The 19701-nt window shown below is 44.4% G+C and overlaps 1 protein-coding gene across 1 annotated transcript in view; it reads right to left on the bottom strand.

Annotated features, from left to right (window-relative positions):
* WWP2 (WW domain containing E3 ubiquitin protein ligase 2) overlaps positions 1–19701 on the bottom strand; it is a 169918-nt gene that overhangs the window by 61171 nt on the left and 89046 nt on the right. Inside the window, exons 7-8 of the mRNA XM_030204668.1 lie at positions 18389–18510; positions 13340–13487 (exon numbers count right to left, since the gene is read on the bottom strand). Of these exons, the coding sequence (XP_030060528.1) occupies positions 13340–13487; positions 18389–18510 (270 nt within the window). The remainder of the gene's footprint in view (positions 1–13339; positions 13488–18388; positions 18511–19701) is intronic.

Raw genomic sequence — 19701 nt, 5'->3', positions numbered from 1 at the left:
GCCGCATCTCAAGAAAGATATAGTAGAATTGGAAAAGGTGCAGCGAAGGGCGATGAAAATGATAGCAGGGATGGGATGACTTCCCTATGAAGAAAGACTAAGGAGGCTAGGGCTATTCAGCTTGGAGAAGAGACGGCTGAGGGAAGACATGATAGAGGTATATAAAATAATGAGTGGAGTGGAACAGGTGGATGTGAAGCGTCTGTTCACGCTTTCCAAAAATACTAGGCCTAGGGGCATGCGATGAAACTACAGTGTAGTAAATTTAAAACAAATCGGAGAAAAGTTTTCTTCACCCAATGTTTCTTACATGCTTATCACTGTACTATATATTTGTATTATTGAACCGGAGCCTACCTCTACGCTACTGTGTAAGCCACATTGAGCCTGCAACTAAGTGGGAAAATGTGGGATATAAATGTGTTAAGTAAGTAAGGAAGGAAGGAAACAAAAAGAAACATCTTCAGAACATCAAGAGAAATAGAAAATGGATTATTTAAAGAGAAGAGCCCAAAAGGAATTATCACAAGATTATATAGAACGTTAACTCAAATAGAAACGAAGGAGACGATCATATCCAAAACTGGGAAAACTGGCTTGAAGGAAGAGGAAGACCCACAGATGCACTGACAAGTGTTTGATAGGAACTCAATTCAAACAACTACAACACACAATAATAAACATGATGTATCACACCAGCATACGTCAATATAGAAGGCAACAACTTGTGTTGGAGAGGATGTGGACAAAAAGGCACAACGCACGTTTGGTGGGAAACTGAAATCATCTGTACGTTCTGGATGGCAGTGCGGGAGTAAAGTGGAGAGGGAAGGCAGAACTCTTCAACGTAGGCAAATTCCCAGAAACAGAAATAAACAAAAATAATATTAAGAGCAGGCAAAATGGTAAGAACTGGAAACAGAAATAAGGGCCAGATCAGAAAGACAAAGAAGAATAAACACACTTCCCCTATTATTACACATATATTACACCGAATGGTTTCCGGGTGTTGGATAACTTAGTTCCTTCAATAAATGAAGTAATAATGTAAAAACTGTGTTATGGGTTTAGTCAGGTTTCCTTTGTCTAATATTACATTCTACTACTACTAAACATTTCTAGAGCGCTGCTAGGGTTACGCAGCGCTGTACAGATTAACAAAAAGAACAGTCCCTGCTCAAAGGAGCTTACAATCTAATGGGCGAAATGTCAAGTTGAGGCAGTCTAGATTTCCTGAGTAAAGGTATGGTGGTTAAGTGCTGAAGGCAACACTGAAGAGGTGGGCTTTGAGCAAGGATTTGAAGATGTTTAAAGATCAGAAACCATTCAGTGTGGAATAGTAGCAGGACAAAAGCTTTTTCATATCATTGTATATACCAAGTTGATATACTAATGCGCTCATTTTCAAAGATCATGGACGTTTCAAAAGGCCAAATTGGACGTCCATATGCTTGAAACGTCCAAATCCCAATTTTGCAAAGGCAGAAAAAGAATGTCCAGCACTGCAGGACATCCAAATAGCAAGGGAGAGTGTTGCAGGCATCTTTTGGATGGGACTAGGTTAGGGCCTGAAATCTGGATGTCCAACAGGGGAAGAAACATCCAGGTCTAAACGAAGGACGTCCTAAGACCTGTTTCAGGAACATCCAGGTTGCAGAGAGGTGCTCTGATTGAGCAGCTGACCACTGGAGGGATTGAGGCATGACACCTCCTTAATTATCCAGTGGTTGCTGTCTCCTCCCTCTGCCTTGAAAGTGAAACCAGAAGGGAAAACCAGGCTCAAAGATAGCTTCAGCAGTGTTGCCAGGTGGGCGGTTTTACCGCCCAATTGGGCGGTTTTCCGCGACCCGCCGCGGGAAATTTTTGCCCGCGGCGGGTTGCGGTTTTTTGGGCGGTTTTTTAGGCTTCCGGGCGGCTTTTTGGGCGGCTTTTTGATTTTTTTTGGCCGCGGGGGGCGGGGTTAGTGACGTTTTTGGGCGGGGTTAGTGACGTTTTTGGGCGGGGCCGATGACGTGGGAGGCGGGGCCGATGACGTGGGAGGCGGGGCCGATGACGGGGAGGCGGGGCTGATGACGGGGAGGCGGGCCCGATGACGTGGGAGGCGGGGCCGGTGACGCGGGGGTGGGGGTGTCAGGGGCGGGGTTTGTGTTTGGGCGGGTTTTGGGCTGGTTTCTGGCCCGGATTGGGCTGGAAAAAAAATTTCTACCTGGCAACCCTGAGCTTCAGGTATTATAGCAATTCTTAGCAAAGCAGGAAGCAGGTCTGAGGGGTAGTCTAGTAGTTAGTGCAGTGGACTTCAAACCAAGGGATCCAGGTTCAAATCCCACTTCAATTCTCATTTTTTTTTTTAAATTGTTAATCCTCCAGAAACAGAAAAATACTTACTGTACCTTAATATATAAGACACTGCAATCCTGGAAGGCTATTTAAGTGGTGCAAATTCAGACACAGTAGGTATTTTTCTGCTCCTGCTGGACTCACAATTACAAAAAAAAAGTGGGATTTGAACCTGAAACCGTTGGGTTCACAGTCCACTACACTAGACTAACACTCTGCTCTGCATAAACGTCTGTGTGGACGCTTTCTAAGAATGGTGCCATACAGGTGTCCATGTCCCTTGTTCCCTCCCTCCCCACCCCCCCCCCCCCCTGTTAAAAATATGGACATTTCAGTTTGTAAAATGGATGTTCATACTGAATGTTTCCAGCACATGGACATCTATCCTATCTATTTTCAAACTGGCTGTATACTGTTGAAAAATACAAGTGAGACAGATGTGCATTTGGGACATTCTGACTTGGACATTCTTTTGAAAATACCCTTCTATATATTGTAATCATCTGTTCAGGGGCAGGAAGGGGAACGGAAGAGATCAAAAGTGGTGCAATTATATTAATAAGACGACTGTGAGAATGTTTGGCTACTTAGTGTATGATTATTAAAACTATGGTGGGGATGATGTCCCGCTCTTAGCATATACAATGCAGAATGTAAAAAGTGTATCTGATGTTAGCAATTCACATAAAAGGTGAAAAAAAAATGGGGATGGGGAGAAAGAAAGAACTTGAGAATCAGCAAACCAACAATGGGAATGTGTTATCCACAAGTCAGAGGGAGAAATTCTTTTCCCATCTTCAACTCTCCGATGTCTTGCTCAATGGTCTTCATCATCAAAGTGTATGGGGACAAGACCTTAAGACCTCAATATATAAACTCTGGGAGTTTCGATAGAGACATTTAAATACCTGCATGACATAAATGCACAGGAGGCGGAAGGAAGCGCCAGAATGAGCGGGTATAGGACGACGGTGAAAGTAGACAGAAGAAATACTTTTTTATGGAAAGGGAACACCTGCCGACAAAGACTGTACCTGACCCGACAAAAGCATGGGACGAACACACAGGATCTCTAAGGAAGAAGATCCCTCACAATGAACGGTAATCCTTGATTTGGCTCTTTCAAACTCCGTAGTATCAGGAAGTACTTTTTGTTTGATCAATTTAAGAAAATAGTCCAAGCTTTAGTTCTATGGATTATTATAATCTTTATGCTGGTTGTACTATGCAATTACATAAGTACTTTCAGGTTCTTCAAATTCTACACCCAGGTGCAAAAATTTGATAGAGCAAGTCCTCTATTAACCAAATTTAATTGGCTTCCTGTATAGACTCATCTTTATTTTAAAAGTCTGTTCTCTGGTATTTTGATCTACTTAGGATCAGATGCCTTGGACAATTTCTCCAAATGAGTGAGTTTTGCACATACCATGATAGGAATGAACCTCACTCCTAAGTCAGGGTATGTGGATCATGATCTCAGTCTCTCAAATTTACTGCTTACGCTGGCCATAGTACTTGCATCGTGCCAAAGAGACCTTCCTTCTGGAGTTCATAAGATGTAACATGTATAAGCAAATTGTTCAGATGTGCTTGGAAGGTCTTTTTGAGCATGGCTGTGGCACCCAAAACGATGGGAAATATTTCTGTATCTTTCTGCCCAGAGGCGTAGCCAGACCTCGATTTGGGAGGGGGCATGAGCCCAAAGTGGGGGGGGGGGGGCACATTTTGCCCTGCCTCCCCATCTGATTATATAGATGCACGGCATATAAATATGTTTCACATATTATCATATGTAATGTAACGTCATACATGTGTTGTATATCCCACAAAAGTGGTTCAAAGTCAGTAACAACTAAGAGAAACAGTATAACAAAATTAGCCTAAGAATAACCTTGAGCTGATAAGTTTTCAAATTTTTACGCAATGAATAATAAGAACCCAGAGAACACAGAACAGATGAAAGGGATGGCCAGGGAGCTTAATAAATGAAATATAATGTTTCCTAAAAAAGAAGACAAAAACCAGTGAATTGGCTCTCTACTTCTGCTAATACTGTTAGCCTTAGGAAATGAAAATAAAATTAAGAACATAAGCCGGAACAAAGCCATCAAACATTTTGAATATTATACAAGCCAATTTAAACAAACCACGGGCATGAAACGTCAGCCAATAAAGAGAAGTGAGAACAGCAGAAGCAGTATCTGATCTTTTGAGTCTCAATATAGGTTTAGCTTCTGTATTTTGCAAAATTTGTAACTTTGAACTAAGTTTAGTAATAAGAGATAAATATAAAACATTAATCAAAACGAGTTAAAATGATAGCTTGCACCAGAATAGTAAAATGCTTAACATGAAAAAGACGACAAATTCTCCATAACTGTCAAAGGTTAAAAAATACAACTCGCTTAATATGATATATTTCAGGTTCAAAGAGAGTTGTGTCAAGAATAACACCAAGTTCCTTCTACCTTTTAAGAAAGACTAGTAGAAATAGTTTTAAAATCTGGAACAGAATCAGGATTTCTATCTAACCAAAGTAATTTAGTCTTGTCGGTGTTCAGCTTAAATCCACAGATTAGACTACAGTAATTAACTTTAAAGCTACACGAAGCAGAGGAAATATCACTCAATGCATTCTGGAATTAACAATAGCATGTCATCTGTCAAAGTCACAGAGACATTAAATATAAAATGGATGACAGTGGAGAACCCTGTGGGGGACGCCATATGGTGGATGCCAAGATTCTGACTTAACTTCTTTCGTTTTAACCCTATAATGTCTAATTAAACAGAAATTATTTAAATCACTGTAAAACATTAAGTACATAAGTACATAAGTAGTGCCATACTGGGAAAGACCAAAGGTCCATCTAGCCCAGCATCCTGTCACCGACAGTGGCCAATCCAGGTCAAGGGCACCTGGCACGCTCCCCAAACGTAAAAACATTCCAGACAAGTTATACCTAAAAATGCGGAATTTTTCCAAGTCCATTTAATAGCGGTCTATAGACTTGTCCTTTAGGAATCTATCTAACCCCTTTTTAAACTCCGTCAAGCTAACCGCCCGTACCACGTTCTCCGGCAACGAATTCCAGAGTCTAATTACACGTTGGGTGAAGAAACATTTTCTCCGATTCGTTTTAAATTTACCACACTGTAGCTTCAACTCATGCCCTCTAGTCCTAGTATTTTTGGATAGCGTGAACAGTCGCTTCACATCCACCCGATCCATTCCACTCATTATTTTATACACTTCTATCATATCTCCCCTCAGCCGTCTCTTCTCCAAGCTGAAAAGCCCTAGCCTTCTCAGCCTCTCTTCATAGGAAAGTCGTCCCATCCCCACTATCATTTTCGTCGCCCTTCGCTGTACCTTTTCCAATTCTACTATATCTTTTTTGAGATACGGAGACCAGTACTGAACACAATACTCCAGGTGCGGTCGCACCATGGAGCGATACAACGGCATTATAACATCCGCACACCTGGACTCCATACCCTTCCTAATAACACCCAACATTCTATTCGCTTTCCTAGCCGCAGCAGCACACTGAGCAGAAGGTTTCAGCGTATCATCGACGACGACACCCAGATCCCTTTCTTGATCCGTAACTCCTAATGCGGAACCTTGCAAGACGTAGCTATAATTCGGGTTCCTCTTACCCACATGCATCACTTTGCACTTGTCAACATTGAACTTCATCTGCCACTTGCACGCCCATTCTCCCAGTCTCGCAAGGTCCTCCTGTAATCGTTCACATTCCTCCTGCGACTTGACGACCCTGAATAATTTTGTGTCATCAGCGAATTTAATTACCTCACTAGTTATTCCCATCTCTAGGTCATTTATAAATACATTAAAAAGCAACGGACCCAGCACAGACCCCTGCGGGACCCCACTAACTACCCTCCTCCACTGAGAATACTGGCCACGCAATCCTACTCTCTGCTTCCTATCTTTCAACCAGTTCTTAATCCATAATAATACCCTACCTCCGATTCCATGACTCTGCAATTTCTTCAGGAGTCTTTCGTGCGGCACTTTGTCAAACGCCTTCTGAAAATCCAGATATACAATATCAACCGGCTCCCCATTGTCCACATGTTTCTTCACCCAACGTGTAATTAAACTCTGGAATTCATTGCCAGAAAATGTGGTGAAGGCAGTTAGCTTAGCAGAGTTTAAAAAGGGGTTGGACGGTTTCCTAAAGGACAAGTCCATAAACCGCTACTAAACGGACTTGGAAAAATCCAAAATCCCAGGAATAACATGTATAGAATGTTTGTACGTTTGGGAAGCTTGCCAGGTGCCCTTGGCCTGGATTGGCTGCTGTCGTGGACAATATGCTGGGCTCGATGGACCCTTGGTCTTTTCCCAGTATGGCATTACTTATGTACTTATGAACACATGCGGACTGTGAAATATTGCAGGAATTCCTTAGGAAATTGGAAGACTGGGCATCCAAATGGCAGATGAAATTTAATGTGGACAAATGCAAGGTGATGCACATGGGAAAGAATAATCCGAATCACAGATACCCGATGCTAGGGTCCACCTTGGGAGTCAGCGCTCAAGAAAAAGATCTGGGTGTCATTGTAGATAATACGGTGAAATCTTCTGCTCAGTGTGTGGCAGTGGCCAAAAAAGCAAACCGGAAGCTAGGAATTATTAGGAAAAGGATGATGAATAAGACCGAAAATACTACAATGCCTCTGTATCACTCCATAGTGTGATCTAACTTTGAGTAATGCATTCAGTTCTGGTTGCTGTATCTCAAAAAAAGATATAGTGGAATTAGAAACGGTTCAAAGAAGAGCAACCAAAATGATAAAGGGGATGCAACCCCTCTGGTATGAGGAAAAATTAAAGAGGTTAGGGCTTGGAAAAGAGATGGCTGAGGGGAGACATTCGACCGTTCACTTGTCTATTAGATTGTAAGCTCTTTGAGCAGGGACTGTCTCTCTTTGTTAACTTGTACAGCGCTGCGTAACCCTAGTAGCGCTTTAGAAATGTTAAGTAGTAGTAGTAGTATTACATATAGCAGTGATTTAACCAGAGCTGAGATTGTGATGTCATAATGCCTCATTCCACCAATGCCTAAGAGCCAACCTCATCAGTGATGTCACAATGGCTCGACTGTCCTATACTTGGCCCACTTCCCCCCTTAGTGTGAAGAGTTTCAGTCTCTGGTATCCAGAGCTGAGATTGTGATGTCATAATGCCTCATTCCACCAATGCCTAAGAGCCAACCTCATCAGTGATGTCACAATGGCTTGATTGTCCTATATTTGTCTCACTCTTATCTATTAGATTGTAAGCTCTTTGAGCAGGGACTGTCTCTCTTTGTTAAATTGTACAGCGCTGCATAACCCTAGTAGCGCTCTAGAAATGTTAAGTAGTAGAAGTAGACATTACCGAGGTCTACAAAATCCTGAGTGGTGTAGAATGAGTAGAAATAAATCGATTTTTTATTCGTTCTGAAAGTACAAAGACTAGGGGCCACTCAAGGAAGTTACATGGAAATACTTTTAAAACAAATAGGAGGAAATATTTTTTCACTCAATGAATAGTTAAGTTCTGGAACTCAATGCCAGAGGATGTGATAATAGCGGCTAGCGAGCGTATCTGGGTTTAAAAAAAAAGGTTTGGACAAATTCCTGGAGGAAAAGTCCATAGTCTGCTTTTGAGACTGCTTACCCTGGAATTGGTAGCATGGAGTATTGCCACAATTTGGGTTTCTGCCAGGTACTTGTGACCTGGATTGGCCACTGTTGGAAACATGATACTGGGCTGGACGAACCATTAGTCTGACCCAGGATGGCTATTCTTATGTTCTTATAAGTGACACTGGGATCAAAGATCCAAACATTTGAAGGATAGGTTAAAAGGGTATATGCCAAGGAGAAATCTGCTCTCTTCACAGGGTCCTATGTCGATGGTTCCATCCACGAGGATGATGTGGAAAGTGGCCTGGAGATAAAGGCGTTCTGGACAGGAGCCCCTGAAGGCTGGAATAGACTCGCAGCTGATTTATCAGAGATTCAGAACTGCTGCTGTTTAGAAAGTATCTGAAGACAGACTTTATTCCCCTGGCAGTTTTAAGAGAGGAACGTTGATCATTTGAAGGGTGGGAGTGGAAGATGGGAGTTTTGTTTTTAATTTTCTGTATCTTGAATTGTTATTGTAAACCATTTTGAATGAGTAATCAGAAGATAGTATATAGAAAAAATATTCTATAAATAAATAAATTAGTGACCATAGTGCAATCCCATGCCAAGACAGACCTCCCAGGGTTCTTCCATTGCCAAATAGAGGTTTTAAGGTAATGCCCGTGCAGTCTCAAGACACCCACGCTGGTAAACTGTTAGTAAAGTTTTGTACTGGGGCTGGGGCTGGGGCAGGGGGAACTTGTTAACAAAAGTAGCCAGTCAGTTTTCAAAAAGTTATTAAATGACAAAGCACAGTATATGAATTAACTCATGACAAGTTCTTAAATATTTTCATTTAAAAAAAAACAAACAGAAGGGACAGATATTAAGTTCAGACTCGTCACTTTTCTGCAGCATTGGAATGGGAGAGAGGGAGAAATACTGACCTGGAATTATGTGGTTTTGAGCCTCAGCTTCCTTCACACAGGTACAGCAAATCATATTGTATCACACTGTGTTGTGTTTGCTGTACTGAGGGCTACTGACAGAGCCCAGCCTGATATAAAGAGCATTTTCACAGCCTGGGCTGGAGGTTTCCAAACGCCAGGAAGTGGCCAGGTCTGAGAACAGTAAGTCTCACACAGGGCACATAAAGATGCAGTGAGCTCTGGCCTTAATTACCTGTGACCAACACCACTGGCAATCTCTGATCTCACCAGGCAAAACAAACAGCTCCTTCCGCAGGGAGGCCCAGTGGCAGCCTGCTCTGGCTGCTCCGCCATCTCCGTGTACCACCGAGGACAAACAATCCCATTATTACATACCGGTGGCTCAGGGTTATCAGCTGACTGGAGTAACTAAATGCTTTTTCTCTTGCATTCAGGGCCTATCAGAAATGGGTTTTAGCCATTCACACTCCAGATTAGTAATCCCGCCGAATCCTTCAGCACTCTAAAGGTCTGCTTAAAAATCTTTAGGGTTCCAACTGAAATATGGGGGAGAGCAAGAACGTTCTCCTTGCATTGTGGAACGCAACAGGCAGGACGGAGGCTGAAGAAACCACAGAACATGAGAACTGTGCTTACACTGTCCCAGGCCCTAGGACACGCCATGTTTTAAAGGTCATACAAAATTCTGAAGAAGGAGAGTCTGAAAATTTTGTGGACTAAACACAGAGGTTTGAACACCATTGTTTAAAAGGTCTCTAAGAATTTTTAAATACATTTTTGGCTTTTATTAATTATCGATCTTAAGTAGAGGAGTGTGGTAGCCGTGTTAGTCCACTCTTAAGGTTATCAATAGAAATCAAACAAAATAAAACAAGGAAAAGAAAATAAGATGATACCTTTGTTATTGGACATAACTTAATACATTTCTTGATTAGCTTTCGAAGGTTGCCCTTCTTCCTCAGATCGGAAATAAGCAAATGTGCTAGATGACAGTGTATATAAGTGAAAACATTCAAGCATTACTATGACAGTCTGACAGGGTGGGAGGAGGGGGGTGGGTAGGAAGTATGCATGGGGACATCAAAGCATATCATTGATATTCTAACAGGGTGGGTGTGGATAGGTGAGGGGTGGGTGATCGAGAAACAGCAACAAATACAAAATGAACAATACCCAGTCAACTTGAACGTTACAGGCTTCTTTTTCCCTCTTTCCTAACAATCCCCCCTCCCCCCCCCCCCCCCCCCCGTACTTTAAGGTCTCCATAAGAACTTAAATCTCTCTCTTCAATACCATATTCAAGTAATCGCTATACTGCTGACCATATGACGGCTACTCTCCATTGACAAGAAAACACAAAGAAAGTAATGTGACCTGACAGCTCAGCAAAGAACAAAGAAGGATGAAAATCGAAATCACAAACCACAGTGAGGAGATGGAGACACCTTGTGATTAGACAGGCCCTCCCCCAGCTTTTAGAGCCCCCTGTGCAGGAGTTTCTCTACAAAATAAAACAAGAACAATTCAAAATGAACTCTGAAGTGATGATCCTACCCCTCACCCCGTCAAATGATTGGCTGCGCTCAGACCTCACAGACGCATACCCCATTCACCCTTAACGCTGGAAATTTCTATGCTTCGAGTTCCTCACACAGCTCTAGCAATATTGTGTCCTGCCTCGGTCTCTGCCCAGTGCCCAGAGTGTTCACCAAGTGTCCTGCAACACCTGTGGTTCATCCATGGCCAGAGGATCTTTTTATATTCCCCTATCAGAACGGCCTTATCACTACTACTACTTATCACTTCTATAGCGCTACAAGGCATACGCAGCGCTGTACACCATACACATAAAGACAGTCCCTGCTCAAAGAGCTTACAATCACCCCAGAAAAAGTCAGCCACGTGCTCCAAAGACTTGGTCTGGGCACTTCTGTCACTGGGCCCGTCCGTTTAGGCCCTCTGAGGGCAGGTGGTAGGATTTTATTTTATAACAGAACAAAGGCCTCTAGTGCCTATTATAGAAACTAGTATAACCTGATATCTGCTCCATTTAGCACCTATACACAGTCACACTGGGTCAGACCAACGGTCCATCTAACCCAGTATCCAGCTTCCAGCAGTGGCCAGTCCAGGTCACAAGAACCTGGCAGAAACCAGCCATAACTGCAGGTGTGTAAATGCAGCAGGGACCACATAGCTTAAGCGGGAGCTGTACCTCTGTCCCCCTTGAAAACAGTCTTCTATAAAGTAGCCTCTAGGGGGCAGAGTAGCACACAGGCCTGTGTGTACACATAAGCATGTCTATACTAGTATTACACATGCAATGGCACATAAAAGCTTAGCAGAACTGGTTCACAGTACACGATACGGATGAGGTAAAACGAAATACTACATCTACGCAGTTCGAGTCTGGACAGGGACATTAGGAAAGACGAGGTTACCCCCTCTGACCTCCTCCTCTCCACTGAAAACTGCTCACTTTCTCATACACCCCTCTCTCTCCTCGAGGAGCACCTTAGCTCATTCCATAGGGCTTTTGATGCAAGTTAGCATGGGGACAAACTTTTGCTATTAACCCTCTTCTTGTAATACTACTAAGGAAAGCATCGGACAGAAGCAGCCTCACGATTATCCTTCAGACACTTCACCTGGATTAAACTGCATTTATCATTATCTTTCCATTCTACTAATCAACCACTTTCTCTGTTTATTTTAGTATCAGTTTTAAGTTTCCTTGATTTTCACTATCTCTTAATTTTCTTTCTCATCTGTTTATCTTTCTTAGTCTTGTTCCTTGTACTTCTGTCTTATAATTTTTCATTTGTAAACCACTTTGAATTGATTATCTAGTGGAGCAGTGTAGTAAGCCTTTAAACAAACAATATCAGTCTCATTTCTTTCAGTGTAATGATCCGAAAAGTCAAAAACATCCCAGATTCCGATTGCTAGGATAGTTCTGAGAATTAGTAACGTGGCACAGACATGGATTCTTTTCAACTTTTCACTGCTCAGGTTCCTGTAAAATTCAGCAGGGTAAATTTTAGAACCATGGCTGGCTATGGAGCTTGGACCCAATCAGCTCCCTTAATTAAAAGCACAGAGCACTAAAACCAGACAAGATAAGAAGAAATAACGAACACATAAGAAAAGCCATACTGGGTCAGACCAATGGTCCATCTAGCCCAGTATCCTGTTTTCCAAACAGTGGTCAAGCCAGGTCACAAGTACCTGGCAGAAACCCATACTACAAATCCCAAGGCAAGCGGTTGCTTCCCATGTCTGTCTCAATAGCAGACTATGGACTTTTCCTCTAGGAATTTGTCCAAACCTTTTTTAAACCCAGATATGCTAACCGCTGTTACCACATCCTCCGGCAAAGAGTTCCAGAGCTTAACTATTCATTGAGTGAAAAAATATTTCCTCCTATTTGTTTTAAAAGTATTTCCAAGTAACTTTCTTGACTGTCCCCTAATCTTTGTACTTTTGGAATGAGCAAAAAATCGATTTACTTCTGCTCTTTCTACACCTCTCAGGATTTTGTAGACCTAAATCATATCTCCCCTCATCAGTCTCTTTTCCAAGCTGAAAAGCCCTAACCTCTTTAGCCTTTCCACATACGAGAGGAGTTCCACCCCTTTAACATTTTGGTTGCTCTTCTTTTTTGAGATATGGCAACCAGAACTGAATGCAATACTCAAGGCGCGGACGCACCATGGAGCGATACAAATGAATTGTAGTATTTTCGGTCTTATTCATCATCCCTTTCCTAATAATTCCTAGCATCCTGTTTGCTTTGTTGGCCGCCACCACACACTGAGCAGAAGATTTCACCATATTATCTACAACAACACCTAGATCTTTTTCTTGAGTGCTGACCCCCAAGGTGGACCCAGTAATACTGAAGAAAGATTATGAGTAGTACCTTCTTGATACACAGTTACTTGCACAGCAAAGGTCTGACTGACACAGCCACCACTGGTGTGGAAATGCATCTTTTCTATAGGATAAACCATCTTAGGCAGTTTTACTGAAAAGTGGGTATAGAAATGTTGGTATTAAATGAAAGCTCCACCTCTCTTTTTTGCATCCACTTTATGTGGACCAACTCAGGAACAAACTCGGAGCTGCTGCTTACGTCTGCTGTCTGTGCAACCTTAAGGATGCCTCTTCCAGAGCTCAGGACTTGCCAAAGAACAGACCCTGTGTGTGTGGAACAAGCTCCATCTGCCAAGGAATAACCAGGAGTCGACAAAGCCTCTGTTTGAGGCTTGGTATAATGTAGTATTCAGCGAGCCCCAGACTATTAACATTCCACTTAACCTGCGTGTATAATCCTCACACTGCCTTCTCCCTGTCAGAAGGAAGGTCTATGAGAAAGGAGTGGCGGCAGGGTTCCTTACCCGGCAGGAAGCGCATCTGTAGCTGCCGTCTCTCCTCCTGCAGTGGGATGAGGTGGCGTGCAGGACTCTGGGCTCAGGGCTGATGCTGCAGACGGGGAGGAAGAAACTCCAGCTACTGAACTTTCCTCTTCCATATCAGTGGCAGAGTCTGAAAATGCAATGATGAAAGGAGTAATTACTGAAGTGCTAAACTAGGCAGATTTATTGCATGGAATGAAAGTATTGCAGTGTCAAGGAGGGAGAAAAGGAGGAGAAAGGGGTGATATTGTGGAAAAGGTGGAAGAAAGAAAAAGGGGGGAAGTCATGGAGAAAGATAAGAGAAGGGAGGATGGAACAATGATGCAAAAAAGGAGGAAAGAGGAAAGGGCTGACTTGGAATGAAAGACTGTTTAAAGGAGATCTCCACCAGAGGAAGAACTTACCTCACTCTGCACCACACAGCCCCACCCACGACCCCCCCTGTCTCACTCTGCACCACACAGCCCCACCCGTGACCCCCCATCTCATTCTGCACCATACAAACCCACCCGCGACCCCCATCTCATTCTGCACCATACAGCCCCACCCGTGACCCCCCCATCTCATTCTGCACCATACAGCCCCACCCGCGACCCCCCATCTCATTCTGCACCATACAGCCCCACCCGCGACCCCCATCTCATTCTGCACCATACAGCCCCACCCGCGACCCCCCCTCTCATTCTGCACCATACAGACCCACCCGCGACCCCCATCTCATTCTGCACCATACAAACCCACCCGCGACCCCCATCTCATTCTGCACCATACAGCCCCACCCGTGACCCCCCCCATCTCATTCTGCACCATACAGCCCCACCCGCGACCCCCCCGTCTGACTCTGCACCACACAGCCCCACCCGCGACCCCCCCGTCTCACTCTGCACCACACAGCCCCACCCGCGACCCCCCGTCTCACTCTGCACCACACAGCCCCACCCGCGACCCCCCCGTCTCACTCTGCACCATACAGCCCCACCCGCGACCCCCCCCGTCTCACTCTGCACCATACAGCCCCACCCGCGACCCCCCCCGTCTCACTCTGCACCATACAGCCCCACCCGCGACCCCCCCGTCTCACTCTGCACCATACAGCCCCACCCGTGACCCCCCATCTCATTCTGCACCATACAGCCCCACCCGTGACCCCCCATCTCACTCTGCACCACACAGCCCCACCTGTGATCCGTGTCACTCTGCACCGCACAGCCCCACCCGCGACCCCCTCTGCCTCATTCCGCACCTGTGACCCCTCTGCCTGACCCCACACTGCACATTTTAGTAATTCACCCCCACTCCCTGAAAATAGGGCTTGAAGGTCTTCCATACTTCTCCTTAGGCCTTCTTGTTCTGGAATATAAATTATTACAAGTGGTGCACGTTCTGTGGTTTTCCTTTCCATGTACTGGAGGGTTTTCTTAGGTGTTCTGAGGGCAGATGCAGTTTTGGGGGGAGATGAGTTTGGGGTGGTAGCCCTTTTGTTTAAAGGAAATTAGAGCTTCAAGGTTTATACCTGTCTTGTCTGGTGGCTTGGCTGCACATAATGGATTATTTATGTATGGAGGATAGAAACTGGGACTATAAATATACTTCTATTTGCGGTTTCCTATGTACTGATGTTTGTTAGTGACCATCTTAGGCAGACGGAGACATTTGTGGCTAAAAAGTTGATCCTTTGCATGGAACAGTCCATTTTGAGATTGGCTGAGGGATGGAGGCATTTAAGGAGCTGTAGAAATATCCTCTTCTTGTTTAGTAAAAATGATAAAGATCTCATCTAAGTGCTGGTAATATCTGAAAGGTTTGTTGTGGTAACGTTTGGTCTTCGTCATTTTCTATACGTTTTTCTCCACAGACACAGACTACCAGGTCTTCGGCTTCCCACATGTGCAGCACTTCCCTCGGTCCAGATTCATGAGATGGGCTCTCGCTATTTCAAGTCCCTTTATCCTTGACCATATTTATATCTCACAGTGTGTAACACAATCTTCCTCTCATCTTTATACCCCCTTTTTAATATATATTCTCTCCCCAGACCACTCACTCCTAGAATTTACTACCTGAGGATTCATATCTACAAACACAGACAATCAGGTTGGTTTCATTCCTTCTCTCTCCCCCTCACATGTCATTTCTTATGACTTTGTGCTGCTTACGAGAGATCTTTCTGCCAGAATCACCGTTAGTCCTATTTCTCTCCACTACGTTCCACCATTCAAACTCCCACACCACTAAATACATATTTTTAACCAGTGCATTTTGTCTAGCAAAAAAGGTGCCGGTACTCAAATGCCAGGCCACCCTTCAGGGGTGGGGTGATCACTAAGGGACCCACCCTACAATAGCCAGGACCCCTGCAACCAGTCATAGAATCTATGACAAGGCAGAATTTGTGTGTAGAACCTGAACTCTTTCATTAAAATACGAGAACCATGGGTCAAGTTTAGCAGACAGTGGAAAAGGTGCCGGTACTCAGTACCCCCAAGTACCCCCTCAAAAAAAGCCCTGTTTTTAACACTGTAAACTACCCCAGACTATATCTCACAGCTCTTCCTCCTTACACGTCTCCTTTTGCACCCAAACAAACCCTATTGCTCGTTATTCCAAAAAGCTTTTTCCATATGTTTTCAATCTGTTTCCTAATATTTATTTATCACATTTGTACCCCACATTTTCCCGCCTATTTGCAGGCTCAATGTGACTTACATCAAACCGTAGAGGCAATCGTCAATCCGGTAAATATACAAATATAATATAGCTTTTTTACTTCGTTTGTTTTGCCTCCTAAACAATACTCAATTGCCCTGTCCTATATCCTCACCTATTTTTCCCTTACCCTTAATTGTTCTGTCTGTTTACCTGTCTTATCTAGATTGTGAGCTCTTTGAGCAAGGACTGTCTTTTTGTGTCTGGTGTACAGCGCTGCGCAGGGCTGTGCCTAGGGTCTCCGGCGCCCCCCTGCAGTTGGCCCCGCCCCCCCCCCCCTGAAAACGATCGCTACACTACCCGTCCTCTTCTCCCCAGATCCTTTTCCTTTTTTTTTGTTTAAATTTACCTCTGTCCGGCGGCAGCGTAGCGTTAGTGAAAAGGAGGCGGCACTCCCCCGCCCCGACGTGTCAGTCTTCCCTTCGCTCAGTTCCGTCTTCTTCTGATATCAGAAATGACGTCAGAAGAAAGCGGGACACTGAGCGAAGGGAAGACTGACACGTCGGGGCGGGGGAGTGCCGCCTCCTTCTCACTAACGCTACGCTGCCGCCGGACAGAGGTAAATTTAAACAAAAAAAAAAAGGAAAAGGATCTGGGGAGAAGAGGGCGAGGTAAGCATGGTGCGGCGGGGCACCCCCCAGAGGATGGCACCCTCCTGCCATGCTTACCTCGCTTACCGTGTTGGCAAGGCCCTGGCGCTGCGTATGCCTTGTAGCACTGTAGAAATGATAAGTAGTAGTAGTTTGTTTTACTGGTATTTCCGCATACATTGCATTCTTTTTTATTGTGTTTGACTCAAATGTTTATTTTAAATGGCTTCTTGTATATGTTTTCAATATGTTTTTAACTATGCTTTTCAATATGTTAAATATGTTTTCTAACATGTTGTCATATGGTTGCTAATATGTTTTTATGTTTTTTTCAAGTGTTTGTTACTTTGCTTATTTGTATTATGACATATATTTATTCGTTTGCATTTGTATCGATGTAGACTCCTGAGGAAGGAACCGTGTGATCCGAAACATGGTACCCTGTTGAGTCATCCTCCATTAAAGCTTTTTGATTCACGTCTAGTGTCTGTGGCCTGTTTTGAAGAGCCTGACTCCATTCCCAATCCTTGCTTTTGCCTGCATTTCTCCTCCAACATAATTTTAAGTTTCGTCCTTACGTTCTGTACAGCAGGCCGAGAGGCTGCCAGTGTCCAGTTCCTCTCAGTCTTCTGTTACCGAGCTATCACCATTCAAGCCGTCCTCTGCTGTTTCCTCCTCCTCCTAGTCTGAACCATCACACATTCCACAGCTTCACCACTTAGCCCTGAGTTAACAGGCCATCTCCACCTGAGTCCTAGGCCTTATAACTACTACTTAACATTTCTAGAGCACTACTAGGGTTACGCAGTGCTGTACAGTTTAACAAAGAAGGACAGTCCCTGCTCGAAGGAGCTTACAATCTAAAGGACAAAATGACAAGTTGGGGCAGTCTAGATTTCTTGAATAGAGGTATAGTGGTTAGGTGCCAAAGGCGACATTGAAGAGGTGGGCTTTGAGCAAGGATTTGAAGATGGGCAGGGAGGGGGCCTGGCGAATGGGCTCAGGGAGTTTATTCCAAGCATGGGGTGAGGCAAGGCAGAAAGGGCGGAGTCTGGAGTTGGCGGTTGTGGAGAAGGGTACTGAAAGGAGGGATTTGTCTTGAGAACGGTGGTTACGGGTAGGAACGTAGGGGGAGATGAGATAACATCCTCGTTTTGTGCCCTATGTTGATTTCACTGCCACTTTGCATGTGGCTGTATCTAGTTCCCTTTTGGGGACAAAGAGATCAAAATCTCTTCATCCTCCTTTGTCCTATATCCCTCGAGAGAAATTACTCATTTTGCTGGGTGCCATCTCATGGCCTGTAGACCTCTCTCCTGGCAGCTTACTTGTATCACCATAAGTTGTCTTCTTCACTGAACTCAGGGAATACTCACAATTCCTGGTTCTCATATTTGAATGATTTTTGTTGTCTAGCAATTCTTAAGATATGCTGCTGCGTTTTCCTGAAACGGATCATAACAATTATGGCCCTGGGTGGCCTGGCTTCAGGCACAGCTCTTTATGCGCTTGTTCAGTTTCATAAGGAGGTTGAGCCAGCACGCCCAGGAAGTATGCTCCAAATTTTGTGCATGCACTGTACTGTATCTCCTTTTTCTACCCAAAACCTGCTGTTTTCCCCCACATCAGATACCTTCCCTATTGCCCTATTCCTGACATGCTACAGACCATGATGAAGTGGGGGCTCTAGGAATAGATTTCATCACTAGAAAGCCCGATACTCTTTCACACTTACCAGTCCCATTAGTCAGATCGCTCTGGTCCTTGATCCGAGTCTGCTGTTTATTCCTGATGCAGCTTCTCTGCTCACCGTTCACTGTTGCCGCCCTGGGGGATCCTGACGAGTTTGTGTGTGTTCTGGACAAAAGAACAAAAGCGGTTAAGGCCAATGCTTGTTAATCTTTTTATGGCCGTGACCCCTTGACAGCAGAAAATGTAACTGTTTGACCCCCCTCCCCCACCCGAGACGCAGAAGAATGTTGCGCCTACGGAGAGAACACCAAGGTCATGACCCCAAATGTGGGTTTTCTGACCCACAGTTTGGGAAGCTCTGAGTTAAGGGTAAGAAAGTCTGGTACTTGGATTCTTTTCAGGGGAAGCAAAGGAAGATGGAACTGTCCCATCTGCAGAAGTAATGAAGTCTAGTATCTCTGCTCCATCTGTCATCCCTTCTGTGAGCTTCCTGCCTGGGTCACTTGTGGGCTTCCCTACACTGCTCTATTCACTAACCAGCTGGGCCAGCTGCAAGTCTTAGCACACAAACACAGGTCCCTCAAGGTAGGACACCAAACTGAGCAGCTAACGAAAGAACACAGCTGAGAAGAGGGCCTCAATTTCCAATGTGAGCAACCTTTAAAGAGAGAATATGGCCAGGTAATTAAGCAGGCTGAAAATTAGCCTACGGACCAAAATAGATAGCAAACATTTGGTCATAGGAAAGACACATGTATCTCATCCTAAAATTGTTGAGGTCTGAGAAGGGATCTGCATGGACAGTTCCATACACTAACACAGTTAATGAGGGGTGGTGGACGCTCCCAGTGGAGGAGATGAGGACTATCTGAATTCAAGAAAGCATGCGCTAAGCACAGAAGGATCTGAGGGAGAGGAAGGGATCAGTTCTCGGCCATCTGGCTAACATCAAGGGTAAGGGAGAGGAAGGCGTAGTAAGTGGTATGGATGGGCAGACTGGATAGGTCACATGAGTCTTTACCTTTCATCATTTTCTCTGTTTCTATAATAAATACAAACTGCAATCATCCATCGAGTCTGTCTAGTAGCGTGGTTAAAGCTGCAACTGCCGAACCTTGAAGGTTACACACCTCCTACACCTTTATTTGGGTTACAACTGCCGCTCTATGCAGGTTACTCCCCTCCCACACCTTTACTTGGGTTGTAACTGCCCTCTATAAATAGGGTTACTATTCGTCCGGATTTCCCCGGACATGTCCTCTTTTTGAGGGCATGTCCGGGGTGTGTGGTGGATTTTGCCCGCGCCCACGTTTGTCCGGATTTCTGGACAAACGTGGGCACGGGCAGGCGTGTGCG

The sequence above is a fragment of the Microcaecilia unicolor genome, chromosome 5 (assembly GCF_901765095.1).
Source record: "Microcaecilia unicolor chromosome 5, aMicUni1.1, whole genome shotgun sequence".
NCBI lineage: Eukaryota > Metazoa > Chordata > Amphibia > Gymnophiona > Siphonopidae > Microcaecilia > Microcaecilia unicolor.
This window is presented reverse-complemented; position numbering and strand designations above follow the sequence as displayed.